Raw genomic sequence first — 27964 nt, 5'->3', positions numbered from 1 at the left:
AGCAAGCAAGACTATAAGGGGCCGGACGATCTATTTATGTCGCCTGTTTGGAGGTGACAGCAGAGAGGGCTGTCATAAAGAGATCGTGTCAAGGTAACACAGTTGTGTGTGGTAGAACACGGATGAGACCAACAAAAGATTAGAACATTTTCAGACTTTAATGAGAATTGTAGACGAACAAGTTGAATACATGTGGACCGATGAACACTAACAAAGCTGCAGATTTATTGTTTCCTAAACATAAATATTCCACTGAGTCATTCACATAATTCATTTAGTTTCACAGTAAAATACAGAGTTCAAAAAATGAATTGATTAGTGACAAAAATAATCAGCTACAGTCTCTCATTTATAAAAATAAAACAAAACACTGCAGCTACAGTGCATGAAGATTATTTTAAGTTTGGAAGGATCTTTGAGCTCCTAATGTTTAGAGTATGAAATTAAATGGCTTAGAGCACTGTGAGAGGAGCAGGAGGCATCTTGATCTGTGCTTAAACTTCTTTAAATGTGTCTCCGGGAGACCGTTAACTATCTGCATACTCTTACTCCAAAGTCCCCGCTTTTTATCTTAGTCAGATGATACAACAGGTATTAAAGTAGTTGGTGCACCGTAAACTAGTCAAAGCTATTAAAGCGCTATTTAATTCTCAATCTTGAGTCAACAGGATAATGCTTCTCCTATTATTGCACATGTATCAAACTTCTTCATCGCGATTCTTGTCAAGTAAAGTGACCACATGAAATTACATTAAAATTCATCTTTGATTTGAAAATGAGGCTGGTCCTCGGGTTTGAAGTCTTTGTTGGGACTTCCATCCTCGTTCAGGATACGGGATGCTGTGTAACCCACAATGGGATACTTGGCTTTGTAGGTGCCTTCAAATATACTGTCCAGAGACTTTAGCTGCTCTTCAGTGAGGCCTGTCTGTGGAGGTGAAGATAATTAAGGAACATTAATCAGTGCTTTTTTAATATATGTGTGTTTTTTAACCTTTGAGCATTCTGACTTGTGGAAAAGCTCGGAGACCTGTACCTGGGAAAAGGGGTGCGCTTTTTGGGAAAGCTATGCTTGCCTATTTGCCCCCTTTTATTTATTTCGTTTGCTAAGAGTTAGAAAGAAAGACTATTAGCACTTATGCAAAGAACATACTTAAAACAGCGAGATGATTACTTCAGTCTTTTACAATAAAAAGTGATCTAAATGAACTTTTACTTTAATAAAAGTTGATATAATCGCATTAGCACAGTGTTGTTTATGTTCCCTAAAAGATCCTATTTATTCACCTTAGTTTCACCTCATATTTTTCACACAGCTGTCAATACCTCACCTGCACCTGGGTCTGTGAAACTGTCCCTTTAAATGTATTTCCTATGAATCATAAGTTGTCTGAAATGTTCAAATGGTGACATTTTGTAAGGAAGTCTTGCATTTTTTCACCTTTTATGGCCTTTGGTGTTACAGAAACTTTGTGATTTATTGTTTTACTTGCTCCAGTCACTTTGCTTTTTAAAGTGTCTACACCGGGGGAAAATGTAGTCAGAGCATTAATGAACTATTGTACAATCCTGTCCAAAAGCCTTGAGCCACACCTCATCCTTTATCTTATGCTGGGAAAATGGGAAATTAGTGCAGTGATTTATTGAAATATGTTTGCACATACATGGAAACACAGAATGTGAGTGAAAAACAGAGTTTACACAAATCTAAGGAGCATGAAAGTCAATATTTGTTATGACCACCTTCATTCTTCAGCACAGTCTAAACTTAGTCAGCAGTGTCTTCGTCAGTTTTCTTGTAATTTCTTTAAGTAGTTCTCAAGAACAATTCTCCAGGCTTCATGAAGGATATTCAAATATCTTCTTTGGATGTTCTTCTGTTGTTCTCTGTCCAGATGATCCCACAGTGCTTCGTTAACGCTCAGTTATAGAGTTTTACTGTGTGTTTTTCTACCCTGGTATGCTTTTCCTGCACTAACAGTGTGTTTGGGATCATTGTCATGCTGAGCAATGTGTGACACTGCCCCACCCCACATAATGGTGGGATGGGAAAATGTCTCATATGTAGAGTGAGACTGTTGGATGAGCTACAATGACTCATATTAACAAAGAAAAGGAGAGCGGCACACTGTGCTGTACATTCTTTATCTCAACAGAAACTGCCTATTCTTTGATGAAGAAGATAAAACTGGTAGAAATTTTCTGTTATCTAGTTTTTTTTCTTATTTCAAAAAATAGATATGTATTTGTTGCATTTAGTGTCTTCATCCTCCCCCTACCTGTTACATTCAATCTGCACGGCCAAAAAGAAATTTGGGGGGGGGGGGGGGGGGGGGGAATCTCTTGCATTAAATGTCAAGTAGAGCAGAATATAAAGAAATGAGGGGTGAATCAAGAGTTTTGCACAGTACTCTACGTTCAGCTGAAACTCACAGTGTCTGATGTCAAGTCTGCGGGGTCCAGTGACATCTTGGCCACAGCTCGAGTGGAGTCCTTACCTACCAGCGCATTATATGGAGCATCTTTTCCATAAAACTCTGGAATGGGTGAAATAAAATGCACATTAAAATCAACGCGCTGACAGCAGAGACTAATAAGCAAATGACCCGAGTCAGGTTAGTTTATAGAGAAAGCCTTCTAATGTGTTAAATCACTTTTTATTAGAACTGACTTTAATGACCGATTTGAATCCAGGAGTTAGATAATGTTTTTTCTACATCTACCTTTTCCCTTGGTGACATCAAACACAACCCCTTTTACTGCCATATAAATAGGCTGGCCCTCCTATAATAGGAAAAGAAAGAGCGATGATAAATATAGATGACTCTTAACAAAAAAAAAACAAAAAAAAAAAATGCACGCACAAGTAGACACGCGAGTTCATTTTCAGCAGCACATGCCGGGATTTTATTTCTCCAACAGTTTACCTCGCTGCCGTCGTATCTCTGCAGCTCCTCCTCGGTGAATAAACGGACAGGTTTTGGAGCAGTTTTGTGTTTTACTTTAGCATCTTCCGCTAAAGCCACGGCGAGGATGATAAATAAGACACAAAATCGCGCTGTTGCCATGGCAAGGTCGTTGTTTAAACAAGAAGTTCAGGCGGAAACTTCTTCATCCACTTCCCTTTCAATGCCCAGGTACTCTCTGGTCGTGATGCATTTGAAAGCCTCGGAAATTTCACCGACATTATTTTAAACCAGTTCTCGCTGATATTTGTTTATATTCTGGACTATAAGCAATGAAGATGTGATTTTTGTGCATTTATTTGTCATTTGTATAGATTTTATTTAGACATAAATTAAAAAAAATGTCATAAATATCTTATGAAAAACATAACACCATAGTCAAGTTCATTTGAGTAAAAAATAAACTTGTAGGAATGGGGTGGCATTTCAGTAAAAATGCGGTTTCTTGTCGCAGTAGTATGTTGTTGTTTTTTTAGATAAATGAGTTTTCTCATAAGTACATGAACGCAGCATTAGGAATCAACCTAAGGTAACGAGCTAGGACACAAGGAAGCCACAACAAGGAAACAAGATCGCATTGAATCGCGGCCCATGGGTCCCCTGTTATTATCGTGGGTTGGGCCTTTATCTACTTCTCCAAAACCCCCAGGGGTGGGTGCTGGTGTCTTCTTTTTTTTTAAACTGTGAGACTTGAGCTCGGTGGAATGAGGTGTTTTTAAACATGTCAGGTTTATTAGGAGCAATCTGCTGAGTTGGCACAAAAAGCTTGAAGAGCTGCTTTAGGTGAAGTCACTGGAAGTTCCGCAGAGGAATGCTCAGAAAAGGAAGGTCCCTCTCATACCAGGAGGTAAGTTACAAGTTCCTTCGTGTTTGTGTTTCACTCTGAAATCTTTCATGTTTGTCTCAGTAATCACAGGACTGCTACAGACTGTAGGCTTCTTTTTTTATTGTCTCTGAGGACAGCAGTAAAGTCTTTTTTCTCTCGCTGTGTCCATGCTCCTGTCGGGCGTATTTGGCATCATGTGACTGAGCAGCCGTTTCCTGACTTCATGTTTCCTTTGGGTTTCAGCTATAGTTGCAGTATTCATTTAGATTATTCGCCAGTTCTTATTTTAAGCTTTAAAATAGCTGCAGAAATGGCGTAAAACCTTTTAAAACCACTGGTCGGTATGGCCATTTTAAAGCCTCGCTTGCATTTGGAGCCAGCGCTGACTTGGTCATTAAGTTTGTGGTGCTGTCAGGTGTTTTCATTGTTTAGGCTCTCCTCACTGAAAGATGGTTTGGACATAATGTAAAACAGACAGTGTGATACTTTTTTTTTTAAATGTGTATTTTTGTTGTTGTAAGTACATTTACCTTTAACTTATAACCACTGACCTTAAATATCAACACCAGATAAGTTAAACTGTTTTGTCATTGGAGTATTTGATTACAGGTCAGTGAAATGAAAGAAACAGTAATCATTGTTGTTGTGACTAAATGTCAGGTTTGTAGAAGGCAAAAGTAGTGAAATGTTACTGTTTTCTATATTTTGTAATTTCTTTTGAGACAGGGGGTCTTAAAAGAAGGGGTTAAAGTGGGATTTAACAGATTTAACAGATGAGGGAATCCGAAAATTATTTAAAGAAAATAATTACAAGATGTGAAAATTTGTACTGTGAGCTCGAGCAGATTTGTTTTGTGTGTGTGTGTGTGTGTGTGTGTGTGTGTGTGTAACCATGATCGGCTGACCTGTGTCCCTGCTTCTCTAATGTTCACTGCTCTTTGTGGACTTAACTGAACTAAGTCCTAAAACTAGACTTGAAAACAACATTTTAGTTAACAAAAATGAAAAACTAAACCAAATTAAGTAAAAAAGTAGAGGGAAAAATATTAAGCTTTAGTATCTGTTAGTTTGATAAAGTTTCAATAATAACTCGCCCAATGAGACATTGATGGACATCGACCAGCTGTGTCCAAAAATTTTGAGTCACTGCTTTCCCAAAGTTTTGGGTTTTTATTGAAATATCTGAGCTCATTTTCCTAAATCCTGCCTCTGACGCGTGCCCTCCATAGAGTAAGAATTAAAAAGATTAACTAATAGAACTAACTTTTAGAACTAATCCTGAAACTAGTAAAAACTAAAATAAAATTAAACATCTTCCAAAAATAAAAACTAAACTCACACAAGAAAATGTGCTGAGGAAACTAAAAACTAGTAAGTTAAAAAAAATAAATAAATAAAAAAAGTCAAAATGGAAAAATAAAAACCAATTTGAAAATACGATACTATAATAACTCTGATATATACAGATCTGCTGTTTGATATAACCTGACATTGAGCATGAAAACTGCAACCTGTCAGCAAAAACAAACTGATGTTATATATGATATGAAAACATGTAACTATAACAGATGTTTACATACTACTAAAATATGACAAGTTAACATGTGGAAGATGAATACATTGCAACTAAAAGGTGTGGCGTTACTGAGAAGGGAACAATATACCAAAAACAATAGTGTATGTATGTGTGTATATATATATATGTATATATATATTACATATATATTACATATATACATATATATATATATATATATACATAAAACTTACTGTCTTTCAGGTATTCACCCAATAAAGGACCACGAACTCAATAGGTTAAATGCCTTTCAGGCACCGCTACAGTCTGCACCTGTCCTGTTTAGTGGCTGCTCCATACCACAGGACAGACTCAATGACTGCAGTTTAGAACAGGATCAGCATCTCCTGTGGAAGATTATACTTCCCCAGAAGGGGCCGAGTGAATTCTGAGGTGTTCAGAGACATTCAGTCTGCTTAAATCCAGCTAAATGCAGCCAACTGTTTCACAACACAGACGGACAATGACCTAAAACATGGATCCAAAACAAACCTTTATTTTGTTTATTGAAGCAAAGAAGTGGACAAGTGGATTATTCTTGTTGAGGACTAAACTTCAGACAGAAAGGCCCACATACAAACAGCAACCGAAAGTTGCTCCAGTAAAGGCCTCAAAGCATTAAAAAGGAGGAAACCCAGCAATCTGATGTTGTCCATGAGTTCAAAACTTTAGGCCGTCATTGCCAGCAAAGGGTTTTGTATTAGGTTTGATTCATCATTAACTGAAGATCTCAGAGTGCTATTCCACTCCACTTAAAATGGATACAAATGTGACCCCACCTTAGTAATTGTTAGGATTTTAAGTATAGTTTTACTATACTTGTAACCAGAAATAGGTGTTTAAATGTTCTTTTTTTAACCCTACAGTTCAATGATGAGGATGATGAAGGGGGGGGAGATGAAGATGAAGGCAACGCACCGTCTCCAGTCTTTTTTGATGATGCCACTGAAGACCCGGAGCATGAGAAGCCTGATAGCAGCATCTCACAAAGTAGTAGGAGACGTGTTTCTGCACCACATGCTGGACACTCATTACACTGATATATTTTTATGGGTCCACGCTTTTGTGGCATGTAATTGGATTTGTCCACTCAAATTCCTGCCTTTACCCCTTTGTCCCTACAGCACAGGATGACGTTAGGGGGCCCAATCCACCTATGAGATTCAGTAAAACCTGTCTGAAGAATTTCTTCACGGTGGTGCTCATCTTCATCTACCTGCTGCTGACTGCGGTGGCAGCATTCCTGGCCTACCAGACGATCTCTGACTTCTTGGAGAAACTAAACAACCCCGTTATGTCCGTCATTTACAAAGAGGTTGACTCATTTTCATCTCCTGGTTAGTATGAATGATACACTTTTTGGGGCATATTTTAGGACTATGACTGGGTTAGTGGGTGTTAAGTGTGCTATTATGTCCAAAACATAGAACAACAGGTAACTCATTTCATCCAGAAAATACAGATTGCACTACACAGCAGCACTTCATATTTTTTTTAATAAGCATTTAAATCTGCCTTTATCAGCATTTAGCAGGAACACATGCTCTTCATGTAGTGGTTGTCGTGGCACTAGATGGAATAGTATCTGAGTATACAAGGGGATATAGCTGATTAACCATGCCATTAAGATATGGGACAGAGATTTTGAAGCTAAGTGAGCAGCTGAATGTCTTCATGAAGAGAAAGAGCACTACAGATGGCCTGTATTTATATAGCGCTTTACTAGTCCCTAAGGACCCCAAAGCGCTTTACATATCCAGTCATCCACCCATTCACACACTGGTGATGGCAGCTACATTGTAGCCACAGCCACCCTGGGGCGCACTGACAGAGGCGAGGCTGCCGGACACTGGCGCCACCGGGCCCTCTGACCACCACCAGTAGGCAACGGGTGAAGTGTCTTGCCCAAGGACACAACGACCGAGACTGTCCAAGCCGGGGCTCGAACCGGCAACCTTCCGATTACAAGGCGAACTCCCAACTCTTGAGCCACGATCGCCCAGAATGGGATGTTTGCTTTGAGAGTGTCGATGGAGAAATATAGAGACGGTCAGAAGGAGTTTCAGTGTTTCTGTGGATCAAGAGAAAGCATTTGATAATGGAGAGGAGTGTCAAAGGTGATTTGCAATCGAAGGATAGCAGCACTAGAGAAAGGAAAGGTTTACAAGATAGTAGTGAGACCTGCTATGATGTATGATTTTGAGATAGGAGGCAGAGCTGGAGTTGTCAGAGTTGAGAGGTTAAAATGTTCAATGGGAGTGACCAGTGTGGACAAGATTAGAAATGAGTCCATCAGAGAACCAGCTCAGGTTGAGCAGGATGGTGGATATAGCTGCCAGGCAGGAGGAGAAGAGAAAGACCACAGAGGAGGCTCATGGATGTAGTGAAAAGGACATGCAGAGGGTTTGTGTGACAGAGGAGGATGCTGGGGATGGGGTGAGATGGAGCCAGATGATCCACCCTGGCAAAGATTTTAGAAATGAATACTTCTTTGCTCCTTTTCATTATCACACCTGGCCTGTTTTCTATCGCGATAAACCCCAAATTATTGTTGGTGACAAAATACTCAATAATTGAATAACACTGTGACAGAAGGCAGGCGCTAGTTATGTGTGAATAATTTGTATTGCCTGCTGTGTGGCCACCAGAGGGTGTATTAAATCTGAAAACTTTTCTAAAATTGCAGCTTATCAAATGTGACTTGGTCAGTTGTTGCAGACATGCAATGCAAGGTGCATTTTCTTTTTTGTGTTGTATCTTTGCTTTAGAAGATAATGTGGTTTATTCTTTAATTTTTTTTTCCAGCTAGTCCCTTAAGCCTTAAATCTCCATCTGAAAAGACATCCATGAAAATAGTCAGCAACAGCTGAACAAATCCTGTTCTCTGTGGATGAGAGACACATGGAAGAATTTTGAAATGCATTAAGTGTCCTCGTCTGCGTCACCAAAATAAAACGTGTTTGGAGGCACCCGTTGCAAAATTTTACATTTTTACCTCCACATAGAACAAACAAGTAAATGGCAGTGAGTCCATAAACACTGCTGTTGAAGAACATTGATGCAGACTCTGTTTACTTTCTTTGAGCAGGCATAGCTCTGTACCCCGGCAAAGCCCAGCTGCTCAGCTGTAAACATCACTACCATGACTACATCCCACCTTTAGTGGACCCCGGCAAGCCTCAAGAAGTAGACTGTAACATAAAAGAAGTGACCTACTTTGGGCCATTCGCGAACGAAACAGAGGTCAGAATTAACTTTTTTTTTATTTGGCTGTTTCTCAGACACAACCCACAAGTCTGAGCAATCCTAAAGATGTGCAGCTATAACATAACTGCAAAATTGTCTCCACTGGATTTACATACTATTATACTGTTACAGAAAAAAGCTCTGGTGGTCCGCGGGCCATCTGACGTCCGTAACAAAGAACTGATCTTCATGCAGTTCAGTCGCAATGAAACAGAGGAGGACTTCAGTGCCATCAATTACATGCTTTTTGCCAAGTTTAGTGACTTGACTGACAGGTAATCATTGTTTAATAAGACACTCGAAGCTTGATGTTTTGCAAAGTGTTAACAGTGATTTGTGTGATAGCAGCATATGTGCCTGTTTTCTGCCTGTAGTGCAAATAAATCAGAGTTTATGAGGGACTGTGAGAGGAATTACTCCATGTGGACCTTCTCTGGAGGCTTCAGAACCTGGGTCAAAATGTCATTATTGACAACATCTGGGGTAAAAAATGAAGCTGTCGAGTTTCGACAAGAGGTATTTATGTCCCAACAGTTTACATGTAGTTCCATGCACGATGACATTTGAATTGAAAGTTTTTAATTTGATTATTTATGGTGAATGGTCTAGTCTTCTGTGGTGAAATTCAACGATAAAAGGCCTGAAGGGGCACAAACCGATCAGCTCTACTTTGCCGTCTTTGAGTGGCGAGATCCTTTTATGCAGGAAATCCGACTGGTATGTTCTCACAGAAATTTTCTCCTTATTTGAATTGTGCTTGCACGAATTGCTCATTGTTCGACAAAACTTTGCTTCTTTCCAAACAGATAGTGACTGCGAATGCCTGGAGCTCTATAGCCATCCTCTGTGGGGTCTTCATGGCTCTCTTCAAAGCTGCCAATTTTGCCAAACTCACTATTAAGTGGACTATCAAGATGCGCAAGAGGCATCTGAGGAATAAAGCACGGGAACTGAACCATGTAACCTGAAACACTTTGCAGACAAGACACAATCTTACAATATCCAAACTCTAAGATCTGACGGAGCTGAGCTTTATTCTCACACAGCTGCTTTTTCCAGGTCACTACAGGCACTGTTTTTGTAATCAGTAGTGAGAAATATTAGCACGAGGGCATGCTTATGAATTACATTTGTAGGTGTTACTGCTTCTCTTTTAACATGTAAGCTGGCAGTAATAACTGATTATTACTAGATTATTGTTATTGCTAGATTCATTTTCTTTAAGAGCCAATATTTAGTTACTGCATTTCAAAAGAAGATGTACTTCACAAACACCTTCTAAAACGTCCAATAAACACTGCGTTTGACACGCACACTCAAGAAAATGTTGCTGAAAGCCAAGACACTTTTAAAACTTCTTAAAAGTTGTTTTTAAGTGTAAAACTGAGAAAATGTGAACTTTTGTGTTATATCTTGGACTGGTTCAGTTCTGAAAGTGATAATACTATTTTAAAGACTCTAAAGGGATTTCTGAGAACTGTTTTTAATTTGTAGTTTGTTTCTGTAGCATATATGTTCCAGCAGTGCTGCTGTTTTTCATTTAGATTCAACGTTATGCATCGATATGTTGAAATCTTGCTGTTTAAATGATTTTTCAAAATAAATATGTTTTTACTCTTGTATTTTACTGCCAAATTTAATTTTACACGGTATCAATGGGTAGACTGTCCAGACTTTATATCTTTCCCAGACGAACTGATCCTTGATTTTATCTATATGTTTGGATTTACCTTGAATAGGGGACCACAAATTTGTTAAGTAGAAAAAAATAGATGGATGGAAAACAGAAGCTTCAAGTTACTGCTGATATATGTGCTTCTACAGTGGGGTGGACTCAGTTTTACACACACCTTATTTTCATTTACTTTTTTGTTAAATAAACAGTACCACAGTGTACTGTATCATGAGCAGTTGTTCATCTGGGATTTAATACTAAGACCTGGGAAGGACTAAATCCTAAATGACAGTGAGTTGTTCAGAAAGTTGTTTAAAAATTATGGAGCTGGAATGGGCATAAAGCACTGGCAATTTAATTTTTTTTTTAAATTTTTATTTATTTATTTATTTATTTGTAAAGTGCCATTACAGTTATTTTTTTCTATTAGACAGTTTTGTTTTTTGCTCGGTCTCTGTGTGGCGTCCTGGTTTCCTGAATCCGAAATGGTCCTGAACGCATCTTGGGTTGGTGCTCCGTTTGGGGGCGCGGCGAGGAGGCGGATGTTGTTATTAGCTTCAGCGATGGATGAGAAAATGCAGTAGTCCTACACACATCTGGATGTTGTGAAGGTAGCAATCAGTCACATCTAAGTGTCTACAGTGTGTAAAACCATTCGGTTGTAGTCGGGCTCCCTCATCACCTTTTAATTGCTAATAAGTTAAGGACATTACTGGCATGTTCATGTGGCAGCTATCATGCTGTTGCTAGCTCGCTAACTTACTAGCTTAGCTTTCAATAACAGTTCAAGTAAATTCTGCTGAATAATAATAATCATAATTCGTAATAACATTTTTTATTACTTTGGTAGTGGGATGGTCAGCTCGTATTTAAGCTAGTTTTTGAGTCACGTTATTTTGCTTTTTTGCATACTTACCAGCTAACTGTACAACTAGAAACAGCTAGGCTAACAACACTCAAGGACCCAGGACTTTATTTAACCATAAGCTAGTTTAAAACAGCAATAAAGCTGTCGCTTGACATTTACTATAAAGTTTTTATTACCTTAGTGTGTTTGATAACATCATAATAAAATGTCATGCGACTGGTGGTAAACTTTTGCACAAAGTTAGCATGCTAACTAAAATTTCCAAGTACTTTGGTCATATGTGCATTTGAATTTTAAGTATTTATTTTGGCACAGCTTTGATGATAAAGTACCTTGTTGTGATGAGCTTGGGGAAACGTCAGTAGAAGATGTTCTCTGTGGTTTCTAAATTAGATGAGATCCTAACTGTGGCATGTAAACAAACTGACTTGACATGGAACTTCTTTAACTGCCCCCTGCCTGTTTTCAAGCATTGTAGCACAGCTGCCTGATCTGCTAACATAACTGTGCAGAAGTTCACGGGATATCTAACATTGTCCTCCTGGCTGCTCTTTAGAAAATTAGCAGCTCACTCATGCGTTTTATAAATGTGTTAAAAGATAGCCCTTCAAAGGTATTTTAAGGCACTTCAAGAGTATCCATTCTTACTGTCACCATTTTACTATTTCACCTGATCACTTCTTCTGTATGGTAAAAGTTGGAAAGTTGTGTTAATGGAAATTGTGCTGTAAAAGCGAAGAAAGTGAGATCGCATAATACTTCCTGATCATCAAACAAATTATAATATTATACAAAGATAACTCAAGTAAATACAAAATGTGATTTTTAAATGATGGTTTCATTTATTAAGGGGAAAAAGCTGTCCAAACCCAGTTGGTTTAGTGTGAAAAAATAACCCACTCCGAATCATGAATTAACTATGATTAATCACATTTTTCAGAAAGCTGAGTTTAGTTTCATAAACCTGTTGAATCAAGAGGTAATTTAAATAGAATTTCTCTGATAAAGTGGGGTAGGCTAAAAAAAAATCTCAAAAAGGAATATATGATGCCATGATCTAAAGAAACAAAGTCAAATTCACTGGCATCTGACTGGAAAGGATTACAAAGCCATTCCTCTGCAATTGGGGCTCCAGTGAACCACTGTGAGAACCATTAGAAATCTGGAATAGTGGTGAACCTTCACAGGGGCAGTTGGGTTTCCAAAATTATTCCAAGAGCTCATTGACCACCATCCAGGAGGTGACAAAAGAACGAAGAACAACATTTAAAGAACTGCAGGCTTCACTCGCCTCAGTTAAGGTGTGGGATCATGATTTAACAATAAGATAGAAACTGGTCAAAATGGCTTACATGGAAGAGATCCACCGCTGATCTAAAACACCACAAAGGCTCATCTTACATTTGCTTATAGAAAATCATCCTGATGATCCCTGAGACTTTTGGGAAAATACTCTGTGGACTGATAAAATAAAAGTTGAACTGTTTGGAAGGTTTGGGTCCCGCTACATCTAATGTAAAACTACCACAATACTTCATAAAATGAACATCTTGGGAGCAAGCCAGCATGGTGGTGTTAGTGTGATGGTCTGGGGCTGCTTTGCTGCTTCAGGACCTGAACATGTAAGTGTGAAAAATATGCAAAAATAAAAAATAGAAAGTCAGGAAGTGGGCCAAATGCTTTTTAATTGAATTGTACCGTGTGTGTGTGAGTGTGAGACAAGGTTTGCCCTACTGTTTTTGTCTTTATCCACTCGTCACTCAAATATTCAACTTGTCATTGTTTGTAGAAAGGCTTGACTGCCAGTTTTTCCAGTTTCCAGGGTGGTAGTTTGTTTTTCCATACTAGTATTTTGTCGTTGTATTTAAACATTAATAGAGCTACTGCATATTTTCTCTCTTTTTCTGAATATTTTTTGGATCCCCAAATTCATAAACCAGCAGTATTTTGGGGATAAAGTAAAATCCTTCATGTGGTCACCTTCTTAAAAACAGGCAGTGTTGGTGTAGACCTTGACCAGCAGTTGACTTGTAGCCGGTGTTTATTCCTCCCCCTGTTTGTGAGTGTTGAACATGTCCAGACATCGCTCTGCCTTCTGGCCATAGAGCTGCTCTATCAGCAGACTGGAATTAGACTAGTGATCAGGTTGAACTTTGTTGGTATTTGGGCTGTGGTACCAAAGCATGTTGTTGAATAGTTAGGTGTGGTTGCTCTAAGAAAAAAAAAGCTTTGAGTTCTTTTCATTTTGTTGGTTGACGTGTCACTTTTCTTCATACAGTATGGACACTATTACAGCCCATAATTAATTGTTCTTGTGAAATAAAACTCAGGTACATCCACCCAGGGAGGCGTCACTTAAGTTAAACAACACTCTCTCTTTCCGCAGTAATGGGCTGAGATTCATCTGCGTTCGAAATGACGAGAGACAGAAAGTGCATCCTCTGTGAAACCGTCTATGTCTCCAAGCAGGTAACTGACCCAGAAATTTGATTTACACTATAAATATGTCGACACTTTAAAAACAAAGTAAATAATGATAAGTATTTGATCACCGTGGCATGTATCTACACTCTCAGGTGTGCAAGGTTCTGATTAAAGATACTTGTAGTTAGGTTTATTATACCTATTTTTAACCACCTATGAGATATGAGGGGCTTTTTACTGCCTGACTAAACTAAAACTACGTGTTTTGATGTGTTTCTCTGTACCTCGCCTTAAAAAATGTTTTATTATGAATATGTACCTGCAGGAGATGGATGAGCACACGAGAAGCATGCTCCACCACCGTGAGCTGGAGAACCTTAAAGGCCGGTGAGTTTTTTTCTTTCTTTATTTTGTTACATTTATTTAAAGATAAATTGAAACGTACGTAACAAAAAAAGGTGTTTGATTTCATTACATGACTCGTGACTTTCATGCAATACTGAAAAGGTTCAGGTTATTGCGTCCTGTTTAATACTGGCTTCACAAAAATACTGGCTTCACAAGACTTTTGCCCAGATTATTTAGGTCATGAGGCACGTGTGCACACGGGCACGTGTACACAGTAATCGAGCAAGTGGATATAGGGGCAGCTGTCTCAACTGTACCACATATATTTAGACACAATCTCTCCGGAACAACAGGCATGACCGTTAGAAGGCAACTGGCTATCTTGTGACTCGCATGTAGATTACTAAAAGCATGTGGCTCTGTCGCTGAGATGGAAGAATCTCTAGAGGAGCTAACTCTGTTTCAGTTACTGGAATTTCATGCTGTTGATGTGCAAAGATGAAATCTTATTGTGTTCATCACCTAAAGCTGAATATTGGTATTTTTTAAAGAAAAGAATGTGTGAAGATTTATTTGAAAAGCACCTGTGTAGGAATATGACGGCAACAATAAACTTAAATTTAGCTCCAGCTTGTTACAGTTTTTTTTTGTGAGGTTAAGCTAACCCACAGATTGCATTTTCAGCACTGTTTCTGCAGCTGACGAATAATACTTGAAAAAATATTGATTAGTTGTGTGCCAGCTGCACGAGAGGTCACAAAAAGGCAGCATGCCATGACACAGATTTGAAAAAGAAGTTGAGAATGAGCCAGCAAAGTCACTGCCCCTATCAGAATCACAGGATGGCATACTTGGGAGAGGTTTTGAAGTGGAGGCTAGAAGCAGCTGCACACAGCTCCAGTTACACAGGCTGTGCATTGGATTGGTCGGTACAATCCACAGGCCTGTGCTAATAACACATGCTGGCCTGAGAGGGGGCTGGGTCCTGGCTCATGGAACACAGAGTGAGGTCATATACAGACATTGCCTTCTGTAGAGTCTCAGAGCGCAGCGGACACCATCATGAGGGCGCACTAGGCTGCAGACGCCGGGCTACTCTCCCCTCCACGCGTCCCAGTGCTGCACTGCTTGGCTGGACATAAGCGGGACAGCTAGATTAGCATGCTGCCTGAGTCCAGCCTTGCTGCTCCTCTTCCTGCCCTCACCCTGCCACCCATGGCCTGCTGAAGAAAGGAGAACACGATCAGGATGATAACGATTATTTTTTATGAGATAAAATTCTAAGTTAGTGACCTCCTGATCTGTAACGGATAGAGAATTTGGACAAGTAATATTTTCAAGGATTGTAGAGTATTCTCCTTTCCTGATTTTATGAAGACTTTAAAGTAACAGAAAGTAGAGCCAGAATATATATTTGCGAGCTCTGCAGGCAGGAAAACCGAACCAGACAAGTTTAGCGCAATGCCCGAAGGAACGATTGAACGTCCGCTCTCTCCTTCCCTCCCCAGGGACTGCGGACATGAGTGCAGAGTCTGTAAGGTGAAGGTGGTGAGTCTGACTGATTATGCCAGCCACATTTCCAGCCCCATGCACAAGCAGAATGTGGAGGCTGCTGACCAGAAGCCTCCTGGGCTCGACCATGAAGAAGACTACTTCGATCAGGAATTGGTGGACTTGATTGAAAAGAGAAAAGAGAAGATCAGGTAAAAGAAAAATAGCTACTCGTTTGGTTTAAACACAAAATGTTGTCTAGGATTTTAAATCAAAAGTCTCCAGGAGAGTCACAGATGACTTTTATGAAGCTTTTATGATTTAAATAGTGATACCTTACAAGCTTGTGTATGTGTGTGTGTATATACACCATGTATAGTCACATTTTGCTCAGTGGTGCTCAGAGGCCTCTTTTAGCCACAGCTTCACATTATGCTGCAGCTGGAGTCGTATGTCAGGACTGAAGGCTATAAAAAAAGCATGACTGCACATACAGGGTTCAGACACAAGCAGTTTGATGCTTTTATTAAAGAGTAAAACACAAAAACCTTCACTTCAGCCCTTTTTTGTACTTTAATTTCTAAAATTCATGTTTTTTTAAGCCAAAACTAAAATGTCACACTAATTGCACTATTAGACTATTTCTTCAAATGAGTCTTTTCTATGCATATTTGGTATAATCCCCCAAAATACCTTATAATAATGTGTGATTGCTGATCCATATGAAGATATGTGAAGGAAAACGCTGTCAATTTGTCACATACCAGACATTTTCCCTCTGCTGGTTGGTGCATGTAATTGTCAGGAAGACTCTCTGAAATCATAATTTTATTAATGCGTTTTTAATTTAAAGCAAATGAATTGCTCTAATAATGACTTTCAGCGTCAAACAAACTTTTGAAATTATTATGGCAAACCTGTAGGTGGGATTATTTGCTTTTGATGTGAAGTCTAATAAAAAAAAAGTTAAAACAATCGAAATTTTCCATCCAAATTCACTCTTCTTCTTTAAGCTTGACAGTGTGTATTGTATCACCCACACAGAGCGGCAATCCTCCTCACGTATTTCTAAGTTTAGTTCTTTCTCTCATTTTGTGTTAATGCCTCATATATTATTACTTTTTGTTTTGAATGTTGCAAGTTGGATGTAAGGGCAGCTGTAAATATTTGCTTGTATTTCATTTATATTACTGTTATTTCCAGAAAAGAGAAGGAAGCTGCTGCTGCAAAGCTAGCAAAAGATGAAGAGGATAAAAGGAGAAAGGAGGCGTTTCAGCAGAGGTTAAAGGAAGCTAAAGAGCGTTACTCCTTGCAGCGTGGCTGGCAGCAGCCGGGACAGGGATTCGGTGGGTCTAGTCACCACAGGACTTGGTACAAAAGCAACCAGTATGACTCCAAAGCAGGGGAGATACAACCCTGGAACCAGAGGAAACAGGGGAAGAGCGCCACCTGGCATGCTCAGGAGCCCCCCAACTTAGAGAGGTGGGCATCTGGAGAGTTTGCTGGTAGAAGCTCAGATAGTCAGGAAGCTCGAAGCAACAAGACGTGGGGTCATTGTGCATTTCCTGGCAAAAATGAAAATCGATTTCCGTGGCTCAGCAACGGAGGCAGTAGAAATGGGCTCTATGGGCAAAACAATATTTCCCAGTACACTCAAAAGAACCGGCACATGAGCTTTTTGGAGGCTCCTCGTATGTATCCACCTCCCCCTGTCTCTTTGGCCCAGGCTGTGAATCAGTTTCAGAATACAGGTAATGACCAACCAGGTCAGGCCAGTGCTGGGCTACAGAAGGGGGATGGCCAACCAGCAGAATCTGATATTAATAGCAGTAAAAGCTCTAAGACTTTGGGCAGCAATCCGAAGATTGACAAATCCTGTCGCTGGTCACCCTATCCTGTGAAGGGTTTAGAGTCTGTGCCACATAAAGATACCGGTCCAAAATCATCTGAGGAATACCCAAGAGCCCCCAAACCTCAAAACAAAGCACCGGAAGCCACTGGTTTTAACAGCCAGTCACAATCTGAAAAGGAATCAAGTCTTTTGCCTTTAAGTGGACTGGAAGAAAAAGGGAGGCACAAAACAAACCCTGCAGTCAAACCTAGAGATGGGAGTAGCAGTAGAAGCAGCAGTTCACAGAGAGATGGCCACCAGAATTCAGCGTCTAATTGGTACAATCAGAATGCAAATAAGTCATTGCTAGATCGGAAAATGTCCTCAGCTCCTGGAATCAGCAGTGTGGCTCATCTCAGCAAGATCCCCAGTCAGGCTCAAGTGCAATCAAAACCAACTGGAATCCAGAGTGAAGTCAAGGCTTCACTGACTGGGTCCTTTCAATCACGGCAACAGAAGCTCCCAGAATCAGTTAAGCATGCCAAACAAATTGTGTTAGAAAAGAAGGGCTCTTTAAATACATTTGGTAATAACGTAAAAGTGGAAATGACACAGCACAGTGTCGAGGAGCCGCAAACGAATCAGGTACAGAGTCAGACTGGAGTGAACAAAGAGATCAGCTGCAGGCAGAATGCAGTAAAATCAGTGTTACCTGATCCAGTTGGGTCAGAAAAGCTTGCTTTGACATCTTCAGACAGCAGTCAGTTTCTCCAGTCACTGCAAGTTAGCACCTCTACTGTGGAGACCTCCAAGCTGGCAGAATCAGGCAGGGAATACGAGGAGAACAATAAGAAAGTGGAAAAGCAAAGCTGCTCAGCTGTTGCAGATGAGGCCATGCAGGTCAGTGAGGCAGGGCAGAGCTCAGAGAGTGACACCTCCAGAAGTGGTGACGCACAGACTCATGCATCAAGTCTGTCCAAACTTGACCTGCCTCCAGTTTTAAAACGTGACCTCACCAAACATATCAGCTCCAAGAGCAAAACAGTCGGCCACGAGCCCAACCTGAACATTGCCAGACGGGTGCGTAATGTGAACGAGTCACGGAGAAGCGACACCGAAAAGGATTCAGGGCTCAAGCCAACTGTGCGGCAGCTCATCAGCTCCTCTGGGTCTCGGCGCAATGTTAACTGGGAACAGGTGTATCACGAGGTCAGGAAGAAACAAGACAAAGGAAAAGGCATGCCAAGGTGAAATTATAATCTCATCTTTAAATTTTTAAATACATTTTGATTTCGATTTGATTTCAGTTAATACAAGTTTATGTTCTGTCTTTCAGGTTTGGCATTGAGATGGTTTCATATGAGCAGGAGTACCAGAGCCAAGAGGAGGGTGACATACCGCTGCTGGAGGGTTTCCAGTGGGAGTCATTGATGGACGTCTCTTACCAGGGCCCCTCACGAAAACGCTCCTTATCAGAGAGTAGCCTCGCTCCTGCGTCCACGCACAACCTCTTTACATCCCATATATCAAAGGAAACCTCACAGAGAGAAAGCTTCAACTCAGAGCAGCAGGGATCTACAGTTAATCCAAATCGCAAGTCTTCTCTAGGAAATCAAGACTGTCAGTCTCAGCCAGAGGTTGGACAGATGCTCGTTCATCTCGAGGCCAAAGCTCAGAACCAGACAGCCCTCCAGCGGTCTGACTCAGTGCTCGGGGACAGCAGTTCAGGGACGGAGCAGTGCGATGGTCTGGGAACAGCAAAGAGGCGGAGAGCAGCCGGGGTGAGCTTAGGAAACGGTGTTCTCATTTTTATTTGTGTATTTGTTTTTTGAAAGGACAAGCAGAATATGTCATCGTGACTGCTTTCTTTCTTCTCTGTAGGACGCTCTGAGTACAGAGTCTTCATGCATAGAACATAATAGCAAAAGACAGAAGGTCAAATCGAAAAGAGGTTAGTAGGCTAAAAAAACCAAGAATCTCTGGGGTTATAATTCATTTTCCTGTCATGGTTTAGCTGCTTGTGTTTCACATCTGTGTTTTGGGCTTGCTGCAGAACGTTCGCACATTGACCAGCTGTTGGCAGTGTCTCTGCGGGAGGACGAGCTCAGTCGCTCCCTGCAGACTGTGGACACCAGCCTGATCCAGGCCCGGGCTGCGCTGGAGGCCGCCTACATGGAAGTGCAGCGTCTCATGGTGGTTAAACAGCAGGTCTGCACACAGCTGAACTCTATTATTCAAAAACTCTCTCTCCGCACAGTTACGTGCTTTTAGGTGTTTAGTGTCTAATGCCAACGCATTATAACAAAAAGGGCCTACATCTAAGGACTCACAGAGAGTTTGTGTTGGCAAGCATTTTGTTGTCTTGCCAGCTACTTCACATTAATATATAACCCCAAGTCTCACTATTTAAACGATGGTCTTGCGTTCCATGTGAATTTAATTTACTTCTAAAAGTTAGGGATTAACGTTAGGATTTATACTTTCTATGCAGTTTGTCTTTGAAGATAACATGTTCCCTGCCTAACCATTGTTTTGTATGGCTTTGTCTTTCACAGATGATTGTAGAGATGAGCACCTTAAGAAACAAGCGCATTGAGTTACTAAAAGGGATGCAAGGTAAAAACATGTGCAAAATACATTTGGTCACTTGTACCAAATGTCTATTACTACAAATTACTACACACTAGATTCAATTAAAAGCCAGTTCGTATTCTACTATAGTTAAAAATAAGTTTATTATATTTGTAGCAGTAATGGAACAAATATAGTTTACAGAAGAAGCTATGATTGGTGGAATAAGCTTTTTAATCATGGATTTCTTTTTATACAGGTACGATGGAGGAAGCACCTCAGATCAAACTGAAAGAAGAAAAGATGGATACATTTGAAACTGAGGCACACGTACCCTCCTCTGTCACACTTTCCTCTCTTGTGGAAACTGCTGTCCACAGTCCCAATCGTGCTGCAGAGTGTGGCTCTCCCCCCTCCTCCAGCCTTCCCTTGATGTCTGTAGCTATCAAGCAGGAGCCCCTGTCCCCTGTTCATATCAGCTCAGAGCCGGACCTTGCGGACGCTTTGACCAACTGTGCTCACAGCACCACCCCGGAGCTGCCGGTCACTCCTGCCAGAGCCTCCTCACCAGGTAACATTGCTTTTCCCAGACCCTAAAACAGCATCCCAGATCTTACATCTCATTGATCACTGTGATCAGTGATCTCTCTCACTGATCAATGAGCTCACCTAGATGTCTAAAAGACCAACAAAAAGTAAAAAGCGTTAAAAGGTTTTTATGTCACTAAACTAAACACAATACAAAAATCAGCTTTGCAAATATTTTACAAGCATTCTGGACACAGTGTGTTTATCATGAGAAATACTGCATGTGAATCTAATCTTTACAAGTTTTTACACATACTGTTTGGAAGAGTCCATCATGTGTTATTTGTATTACTTGAATAAAAGGATATTGTTACGTAGGAGATTTTACTAAATAAAGTAACAGACAATTTTGGGTTATTTGTGCTGCTTGTTGCAGATTTCGCCGTCAACTTCCAGGCTTCCCCTGAAAGACACCCTGAGCTGTACCCGTCGAACTTTAGAGAGCCTGCAGACTCCAAGGAGAAGTCGCTAACACTTATTGAGACAACGGAAAAAGCCATACAGACAGCAAGGAACAGTCTCACCTCTTTAGCTGACACAAAAAGCCCCCTTAAGCCTCTATTACCCATTAGAGACTGTGAGGTTAATGACTCTGCAGACATCCCATCCTTTAAATCCCCTTTAGCCCCCTCAATCCTTAATATCCCTGCCTCTCCATCAGAGCTGAGGACTGGAAAGCGCGTGAGGAAGCTGAAGAAGAGGAAGGCATTGAAGAAGGCTCAGGGGACAGAGCAGTTTGAAAGCAGTGACACTGAGATGGATGAAGAGGCCTCACGGCCGAGATGCCCCCGAACGCGTAGGAGACCTAGCGGAGGCTCTCAGGTCAGTACGTCCAGTCTCCCTACAGAAGACAGAGAGGGTGACATGAACATAGAGGGTGATAAGAAGCCACTCAAGATGCTGTTTCCAAGTGCCAAATTAGAGAAGGCAGAGCAGAAGTCCCCAGCAGAGCTTCCTCATGAGGCCACCGCTGATATTATGGTGAACTTGGATTCAGAGGAAAGCATGGAGGTCACTGTTGCCGGACAGCAGCCCCAAGTGAATGTTCAAGTTCAAATCCCCCCTCCAGCCCCAATCGCAGACTCCTCCAGTCCTGAGCCACGGAGCCTGGCCTGCAACGAGGTCTCCTCCACCAGTGACATGGATTTGTGTAAATCATCTGAGAGGTGAGTCGCTGTCGCAATTTCAGCTCAGTGTGAACTCATATGAGCAAAAATACTTGTTTCTACAGACTTAAAGACTTAAGTGGGATTTAAAAAAAGCTAATTGCAAAATACACTTTTTTCCTAAATTATAAGATGCACAACTGGGTTTCAGAAAGGTCAGATTTCATAAGAACAAACTTTTAGATTAAACTCTAACTTTTCTCTCAACAGTGACATGCCATTTGCCATCACTTTGCCCAAGAACTCATCAGGTACGTTCATCTCTGGAGAGCAGTCGCTATGATTAAAGTTGGGTCATACTTAACCAAACATAGTTTGTACTTGTATTGTTCACATTATAAGTGACAGAAATAGTTATGTTAGGAGTGAGATAGCCTTAAATACACATAAACGTACAAACAGTAGTAGTAATAGTAGTAAGTAGTAATATTTCTATGTTATGAATATCACACTCACCAAATAAAAATAGATTCCAGTGTGCCCAATTTACTTTTTATGGGCAAAGTATTCATAGAGGTGTTATCTGAGGGCATGCATGAGTATGCAGAGATAACTACTAGAAGACACACATACACAAATACGATGCTTTGTAAACTTTTTTTTTCTGTAAAGAACCACATAATTGGATCCATCTTTTGAATTAGAAATGTTAAAATGATCTGGACAGGCCCCTTATGAGTGGATGTACCTGCTGTAAGATCATTTATGTCAGTTTCCTCACTGTGTGTTTGATTTTTAAAAATTTTCCTTCATGTTTGTATTTTCCAGATGCATCATCTGACCATGGTGAAGATGAGATGCCCACTGACGGGCTGTTTGAGGGCCACCAGGAGGCGGTGAACGCCATGCACATCCACAACGGCCTGTTGTACACGTGCTCAGGAGATCGAACCGTCAAAGCCTTTGACTTGGTGGTGAGTTGTGAATGAAATAACTGCTGCTATTTGCCAGGATGTGCCTGAATATCTATTATGGAACAACGTTGCAACTTTGCTTTTCTTAAATTTTGTCGTAGAGTCATAAATGCGTTGGTACGTTCGAGGGTCACAGCTCCAAAGTGAGCTGCCTGTTGGTCTCAGCGGCTCCAAGCCTGCATCATCGCCTTTATTCTGGTTCCAGTGACCAGATCATACGCTGCTACAGCCTCAGGGTAAATCACAGGCCTTTTACTTAAACTGCCATATGTTAGTGTCACAGCAACATTGGATTATTGACACTCTGTATTTCGCTCTTGTCCACAGACACGGGAACTCGAGCAGCAGTTCTCTCTGTCTGATCGAGTCCTCTGCCTCCACAGCCGTTGGAAAACTTTGTATGCTGGTCTGGCGAATGGCACAGTGGTGACCTTTAACCTTAAGGTGAAAAATTAAGCACAAGCAGGAATGTCTCTAAAATAATGGCATTGGAAGCAATTAAGAAATAATGTGGAAACGGCCAATGTGTTGAGCTAAAAATGCTGCCACAGTGCTTGTACATTCTCCTATATGTGACAGAAAATGCAGCCCCATCAGTGTTAAATCACATACCTCGAGTAGTTTGCACATATTACTGACTTTAAGTGTGCCCTTAAATGAAAAGGTTTTGCAGCTACTTGTTTCTGCAATGATAGAAAGAAGAATCATCATCGTGAAGTGTGCTTCGCTCGATGTTCATTTTGCAATTGTTTGTTTAGACAAACAAGCAGATGGACGTGTTTGAGTGCCACGGGCCGCGGGCCGTGAGCTGTCTGGCCTCATCACAGGAGGGAGCCAGGAGGATCCTGCTGGTGGGCTCCTACGACAACACCATCAGTGTGAGAGACGCCAAGAACGGACTGCTGCTGCGCACTCTGGAGGGACACACCAAAACTGTGCTCTGCATGAAGGTAGATTACATCTGAGCTTCAACAAAGCAACTGCATTACTGCTGGAGTAAATTTCATGATATTCAAGACAACAATGACAGGATGGCATGTTATAAACCTTGATGTTTTGTACTGTTAAAAAATATAATACACAGATTATCTATGTTTGTATGCAAATTTGTGTCTTTTGTGAGTGTGTCTTCTCTTCTGCTGCTTTTTCCCAGGTGGTCAATGATCTGGTATTCAGTGGATCCAGTGATCAGTGTGTCTACGCACACAACATCCATGTGAGTCGCTGTTACAGTTTTGCGTCTTTAATTTCAGTTATTCACCATTTGAAAAAGAAGCCATGTGAAATGATTATTTTCTTACTTTGTCACAGACAGGTGAGCTTGTGCGGGTTTATAAGGGCCACAGTCATGCTGTTACAGTAGTGGCCATCCTGGGGAAAGTGATGGTGACCGCCTGCCTGGACAAACTGGTCCGTGTCTACGACCTGCAGGTTAGCATCGTCACACCATCTGTCTTTTAATAACATAAACTGCTCATGAATTTCTTTATTTATTTAATATTGACATGCCATTGCACAAGAAAATCTGAAAGCACGCTCTCTCCACAGACTCATGACCAACTGCAGGTCTACGGAGGACACAAGGACATGGTGATGTGCATGGCTATCCACAAGAACATGGTGAGACGTGCTATTTCAAGTGTTGTTTAGACACCAGTTATGACTTAATAACTCATCTATTTGGTTCTCATACAGAATATTTTTGAAAAACAAATTGTAAAGTGGGCAGCACGGTGGCACGGTGGTTAGCACTGTTGCCGCACAGCAAGAAGGTCCTGAGTTCAATTCCAACATCAGGCCGGGGTCTTTCTGTGTGGAGTTTGCATGTTCTCCCCGTGTTTGCGTGGGTTCCCTCCGGGTACTCCGGCTTCCTCCCACCGTCCAAAGACATGCAGCTTGTGGGGATAGGTTAATTGGATAATCCAAATTGCCACTAGGAGTGAATGTGAGTGTGAATGGTTGTCTGTCCCTGTGTGTTGGCCCTGCGACAGACTGGCGACCTGTCCAGGGTGTACCCTGCCTCTCGCCCTATGACAGCTGGGATAGGCTCCAGCGCCCCCCACGACCCTGAAAAGGATAAGCGGAAGCGAATGAATGAATGAATGAATGAATGAAAATTTTAAAGTTTCATTGCTGATATGAGGAATTTCTAAGCTTTAATGTTGTCACACACCTCTACTGGGTCCTAAGTGATGATTGAGAGCGATTGGCTTTCTACAAGACATCTCTTTTCATAAAATTGTCTGTGTTATATCTCAGAAGGCTAAATCCTAACTCTAATTTTGTGTGTTTCAGATCTACACGGGTTGCTATGATGGCAGCGTGCAGGCAGTGAAGCTGAACCTAATGCAAAACTACCGCTGCTGGGTAAGACGTGTCATGGAGCAATGCTGAGAAATTTATGGATAAGTTGTGTTCCAGTCCCGTCTTTTCCTTCTGAGCTTCTCATTTTGTTTGGTTATTGGCGTTTTGTGTTTCCAGTGGCATGGCTGTTCACTGGTCTTTGGGTTGATAGAGCATCTGCGGCAGCACCTGATCAACGACCACACCAGTGGCAACTTTCAGACGCTCAAGTGCCGCTGGAAAAACTGTGAAGCGTTTTTCTCTGCGCGCAACACCTCCAAGCAGGTATAAACACATTCAACAGAACTCAACACCCAACATTTTCTTTCTTTTTGGACAGATGCAGTCAAAGTCATTTATTCTCCATAATGAGCCATTAATATTTTTTTTCTTATTGTTGCCCTGCTCTTCCTAATAACGTTGCTTAGTTCATTGAGGTATGCACAGCTTTCTTAAGGCTCCACCACAGCATTTCAGTGAGGTTGAGGTCTGGACTTTGACTGGATTGTTGCAAAACTCAGAAGAGTTAATGCTCAGCCCTGTGACTCCGCTCCACCACCGTGTTTGACAGTCGGTGTTTCAGCTGATATGCTGTGTTTGTTTTTCACCAAATGTGGTGCTATGCATTATGGGCAAACATCTGCACTTTGGTCTGGTCTGTCCAAAGTTAACATTGTTCAAGACGTCTTGTGGTTTGTTCAGATAAACATTTGAAAACCTTTCTTTTAGAGAGAATAGGCTTTCTCCTGGCAGTCCCTCCAAGCAACTGTCATGAACTTTAACCTATTACATGCTAACTAAGGCCGTAGACTCTGAAATGTAGCTGTTGGGTTTTTTCCAATTTCTGTAAGTATTGCACGATCTGACCTTGGGGTGTGTTTGCTCGGGCACCCAGTCATTCAAAAACACCTGAATGCTTCAGACCAGCAGACACACAAAGCATCAACTTTTATTAGAGGTGGTTTTATTTATTTATTTACAGATGATTAGTTAATTGGGTACATTTGATTAGCAGCACCTGGCTGCTGCTTACCCTCTTAATTCCCGTGGAAGCAGTAAGAGTGTACTTTGTGTTTTTTGCTTGACTGTGTGTACTGATACAATAAGGATACTTATATTAAACATAGCCCAAATTTCAAATCTTCATTTCGACATATATGCAGATCATCTTTATGGCCCAAAAGCTCTAAAATGCTCATGTCAAACAGGAAAAACTCCTGTCTGCTAGTAGCAGCCAATTAGTAGACAGATAGATTTAAAATAGCTTGTTTCAGTCAGACGGTGAAACACCAAGGCCCACTATAATATAAACTTTCAACTGCAAATCCAGCAAAGCTAATTTATGCTATTTTAATAAATATGGAGCTGAGCGACCATAAGAGGACCATAACAACCTGTCACGAATAAAGTGTAAAAACAAATCATGTCCTGTTAGAATCTATAAATGATTCTAAAGCAATACATAGCAGGAACTTCATATTTAATGAGTGATGCTGTGTAAATATGCATTTTAATATAACCTCCTATTATATAAACGCTTACATATGCTTTGGTTGAGTACATACAAGTTTTAGAAGCTGATTTAGAGGCTGTGACTTTGTGTGTTGCAGGGAATGCTGATGCACATGCAGAAACATGCTGAGGAGGACACTGAAGTGGAGCCTTAAAGCTTCTGGTGGGAATGCCGTTTCTCCCTGAGACTTCTCTCCTTTCTTGTAACCTTTACCCTAATGTTACCCTCCCATATTGGGAGGCACGCTCTTGGGACCCACTTACCCTTAGCAGCGCTCTCGTCGAGCCTGGCGAGTGGCGTCTGACAAGTCCATCCTTTATGTTGGAATCCAACCATAATACAGTTACAAAAAAGGAGGGTTGGTTGTGCTGTTATGTTTTTTTTAAACTTTCTACAAAACACACCTTCCCCTTTTTTAGTCTGACCATTACTTCTTCTTGTCAATGACCAAAGAAAGACAAAGAAACACGTGACTTTTGTTTATTGAAGAAACTTCAGCGTAGCCGGTATCTAAGGGAGTTGCCACGCTTTTCCGATGAAACGCCAACAAAAAGCAGTTATCGTCTTCCAGATTGGTTGGCTACAATATGGCATGGGTTAAGAGATGTTTTTATCGTTGTTGTGCAGTTGTTGCGTGTCACGTTGAGCAACCTGTAGTGTGTTTTTTTTTTTTTTTTAAATTAAAGTTACCACTTATGACAATGAGCGATTTAAAGTTTTTGGAAATTCGTGGTGTTGTCTTTGAGGCTGCGTTTAACAGTGTGATTATTTGTTTTGAGGGAATTTAATTGAAGATTTATGTATTTAATGTTTGGTTTTTATTTTCTAAAAATAAAAAAACTCAAGTTCTTACAATCTCGTTGGGTCGTTTAGGATTACATTTATTTATTTGTTGTTGCTCAGTCAGGTGATTAGTGCGTTAATAGGGACTGTGTTGAAGGATTTGTCCTTTGAGAATTGACATTTGCTGTGAAAACAGAACCAAGATGTGAAGTATGTGTGCTAATCTGTGTGGATTATTTCCTCGTTGTTGTCGGCAGAGTGTTTAACCCTGTCCGGCGAACCTTGTTTTCCAAGCGTGAGTGTGAGGTGCTGTTTTTATGTCACATTCTTGTGGATTTATTTTGTATTTGGAGAATCAAGCAGAAGGCACCGGAGCTGTATTTGTTTTCCACAGTTGTCTAATAAAGTGTGGAGATAACGGATGTTTAGAGGAGGTGTTCGATGGAAGATTTCGAAGAGAAGATTTTGGATTCATCTCCCATGCCATACCTCAACCTCTTGAAAACAGGTGACTAAATCTTCTGTTAAAAGCCCAGCTGTTGCTCTCTTTGGCAGACTTGGTTTGAAGGTTGCAGCTCTCCGGGTTGCGTTATCTTTCTTTCTTTTTCTTCTTTATTTTGAGGATTTGCCCTTAGCCGAGTTAACCTGACGTTCTCACTCGTTATTTATGATCGAGAAAAGCGTGCGCGTCACCTCTTACCTGGCATTCCTGAGTTTCTTCAAGTTTTTCTGTTGTTATCAAAGTTATGAGATGTTTTTTAAGAAAGAGAAAGTTAATAAAAATGTTTGCAACATCAGAAAAAATGCTGTATTTTTATGGTGTTTTCTTATTTCA

General features: G+C 40.8%; 3 protein-coding genes across 4 annotated transcripts; 2 read left to right on the top strand and 1 right to left on the bottom strand.

Annotated features, from left to right (window-relative positions):
• Window positions 1–139: 139 nt before the first annotated feature.
• Window positions 140–3145, bottom strand: nenf (neudesin neurotrophic factor). The gene is made up of 4 exons (XM_085440703.1): window positions 2928–3145; window positions 2724–2784; window positions 2434–2537; window positions 140–928 (listed from the first exon to the last, which is right to left on the bottom strand). Exons 1-4 carry the CDS (start codon window positions 3066–3068, stop codon window positions 752–754), a joined length of 483 nt encoding a protein of 160 aa, XP_085296829.1. The 5' UTR covers window positions 3069–3145; the 3' UTR covers window positions 140–751.
• Window positions 3146–3619: 474 nt separating this feature from the next.
• Window positions 3620–10236, top strand: pacc1 (proton activated chloride channel 1). Of its 2 annotated transcripts, none has more exons than XM_085440702.1 (8): window positions 3620–3813; window positions 6235–6358; window positions 6493–6705; window positions 8457–8611; window positions 8747–8889; window positions 8989–9130; window positions 9224–9331; window positions 9421–10236. In XM_085440702.1, exons 1-8 carry the CDS (start codon window positions 3778–3780, stop codon window positions 9580–9582), a joined length of 1083 nt encoding a protein of 360 aa, XP_085296828.1. In that variant the 5' UTR covers window positions 3620–3777; the 3' UTR covers window positions 9583–10236. The 2 variants fall into 2 exon arrangements, with proteins under 2 accessions (XP_085296828.1, XP_085296827.1); XM_085440701.1 differs by having other exon boundaries at window positions 6235–6361.
• A 571-nt stretch (window positions 10237–10807) lies between these two features.
• znf106a (zinc finger protein 106a) lies at window positions 10808–27918 on the top strand. Its single transcript, XM_085442082.1, has 22 exons — window positions 10808–10900; window positions 13544–13626; window positions 13907–13968; window positions 15438–15632; window positions 16624–18498; window positions 18588–19032; window positions 19133–19202; window positions 19305–19459; window positions 19807–19867; window positions 20082–20393; window positions 20787–21576; window positions 21787–21827; window positions 22345–22490; window positions 22592–22726; window positions 22818–22934; window positions 23249–23440; window positions 23644–23706; window positions 23802–23921; window positions 24039–24110; window positions 24786–24857; window positions 24972–25118; window positions 26444–27918. The coding sequence occupies exons 2-22, from the start codon at window positions 13573–13575 to the stop codon at window positions 26498–26500; spliced, it is 5181 nt and encodes a 1726-aa protein (XP_085298208.1). The 5' UTR covers window positions 10808–10900; window positions 13544–13572; the 3' UTR covers window positions 26501–27918.
• Window positions 27919–27964: the final 46 nt, after the last annotated feature.

Source organism: Copadichromis virginalis, linkage group LG19 (genome assembly GCF_057382275.1).
Source record: "Copadichromis virginalis isolate Kocher_CV1m ecotype Utaka linkage group LG19, C_Virginalis_male_GT1.1, whole genome shotgun sequence".
NCBI lineage: Eukaryota > Metazoa > Chordata > Actinopteri > Cichliformes > Cichlidae > Copadichromis > Copadichromis virginalis.
This window is presented reverse-complemented; position numbering and strand designations above follow the sequence as displayed.

Bases quoted from the DNA above. Each gene is read 5' to 3' on its own strand.
- znf106a (XM_085442082.1), top strand. From the start codon at position 13,573: ATGACGAGAGACAGAAAGTGCATCCTCTGTGAAACCGTCTATGTCTCC. The intron at 19,868-20,081 runs GTAAAAACATGT...CTTTTTATACAG, and splicing joins GTTACTAAAAGGGATGCAAG to GTACGATGGAGGAAGCACCT. The intron at 22,491-22,591 runs GTGAGTTGTGAA...ATTTTGTCGTAG, and splicing joins TCAAAGCCTTTGACTTGGTG to AGTCATAAATGCGTTGGTAC.
- nenf (XM_085440703.1), bottom strand. From the start codon at position 3,068: ATGGCAACAGCGCGATTTTGTGTCTTATTTATCATCCTCGCCGTGGCT. The intron at 2,538-2,723 runs GTAGATGTAGAA...CACCCATTCCAG, and splicing joins TGATGTCACCAAGGGAAAAG to AGTTTTATGGAAAAGATGCT. The intron at 929-2,433 runs GTGAGTTTCAGC...TCACCTCCACAG, and splicing joins CAGACTTGACATCAGACACT to ACAGGCCTCACTGAAGAGCA.
- pacc1 (XM_085440701.1), top strand. From the start codon at position 3,778: ATGCTCAGAAAAGGAAGGTCCCTCTCATACCAGGAG. The intron at 6,706-8,456 runs GTTAGTATGAAT...TTCTTTGAGCAG, and splicing joins TGACTCATTTTCATCTCCTG to GCATAGCTCTGTACCCCGGC. The intron at 9,332-9,420 runs GTATGTTCTCAC...CTTTCCAAACAG, and splicing joins TTATGCAGGAAATCCGACTG to ATAGTGACTGCGAATGCCTG.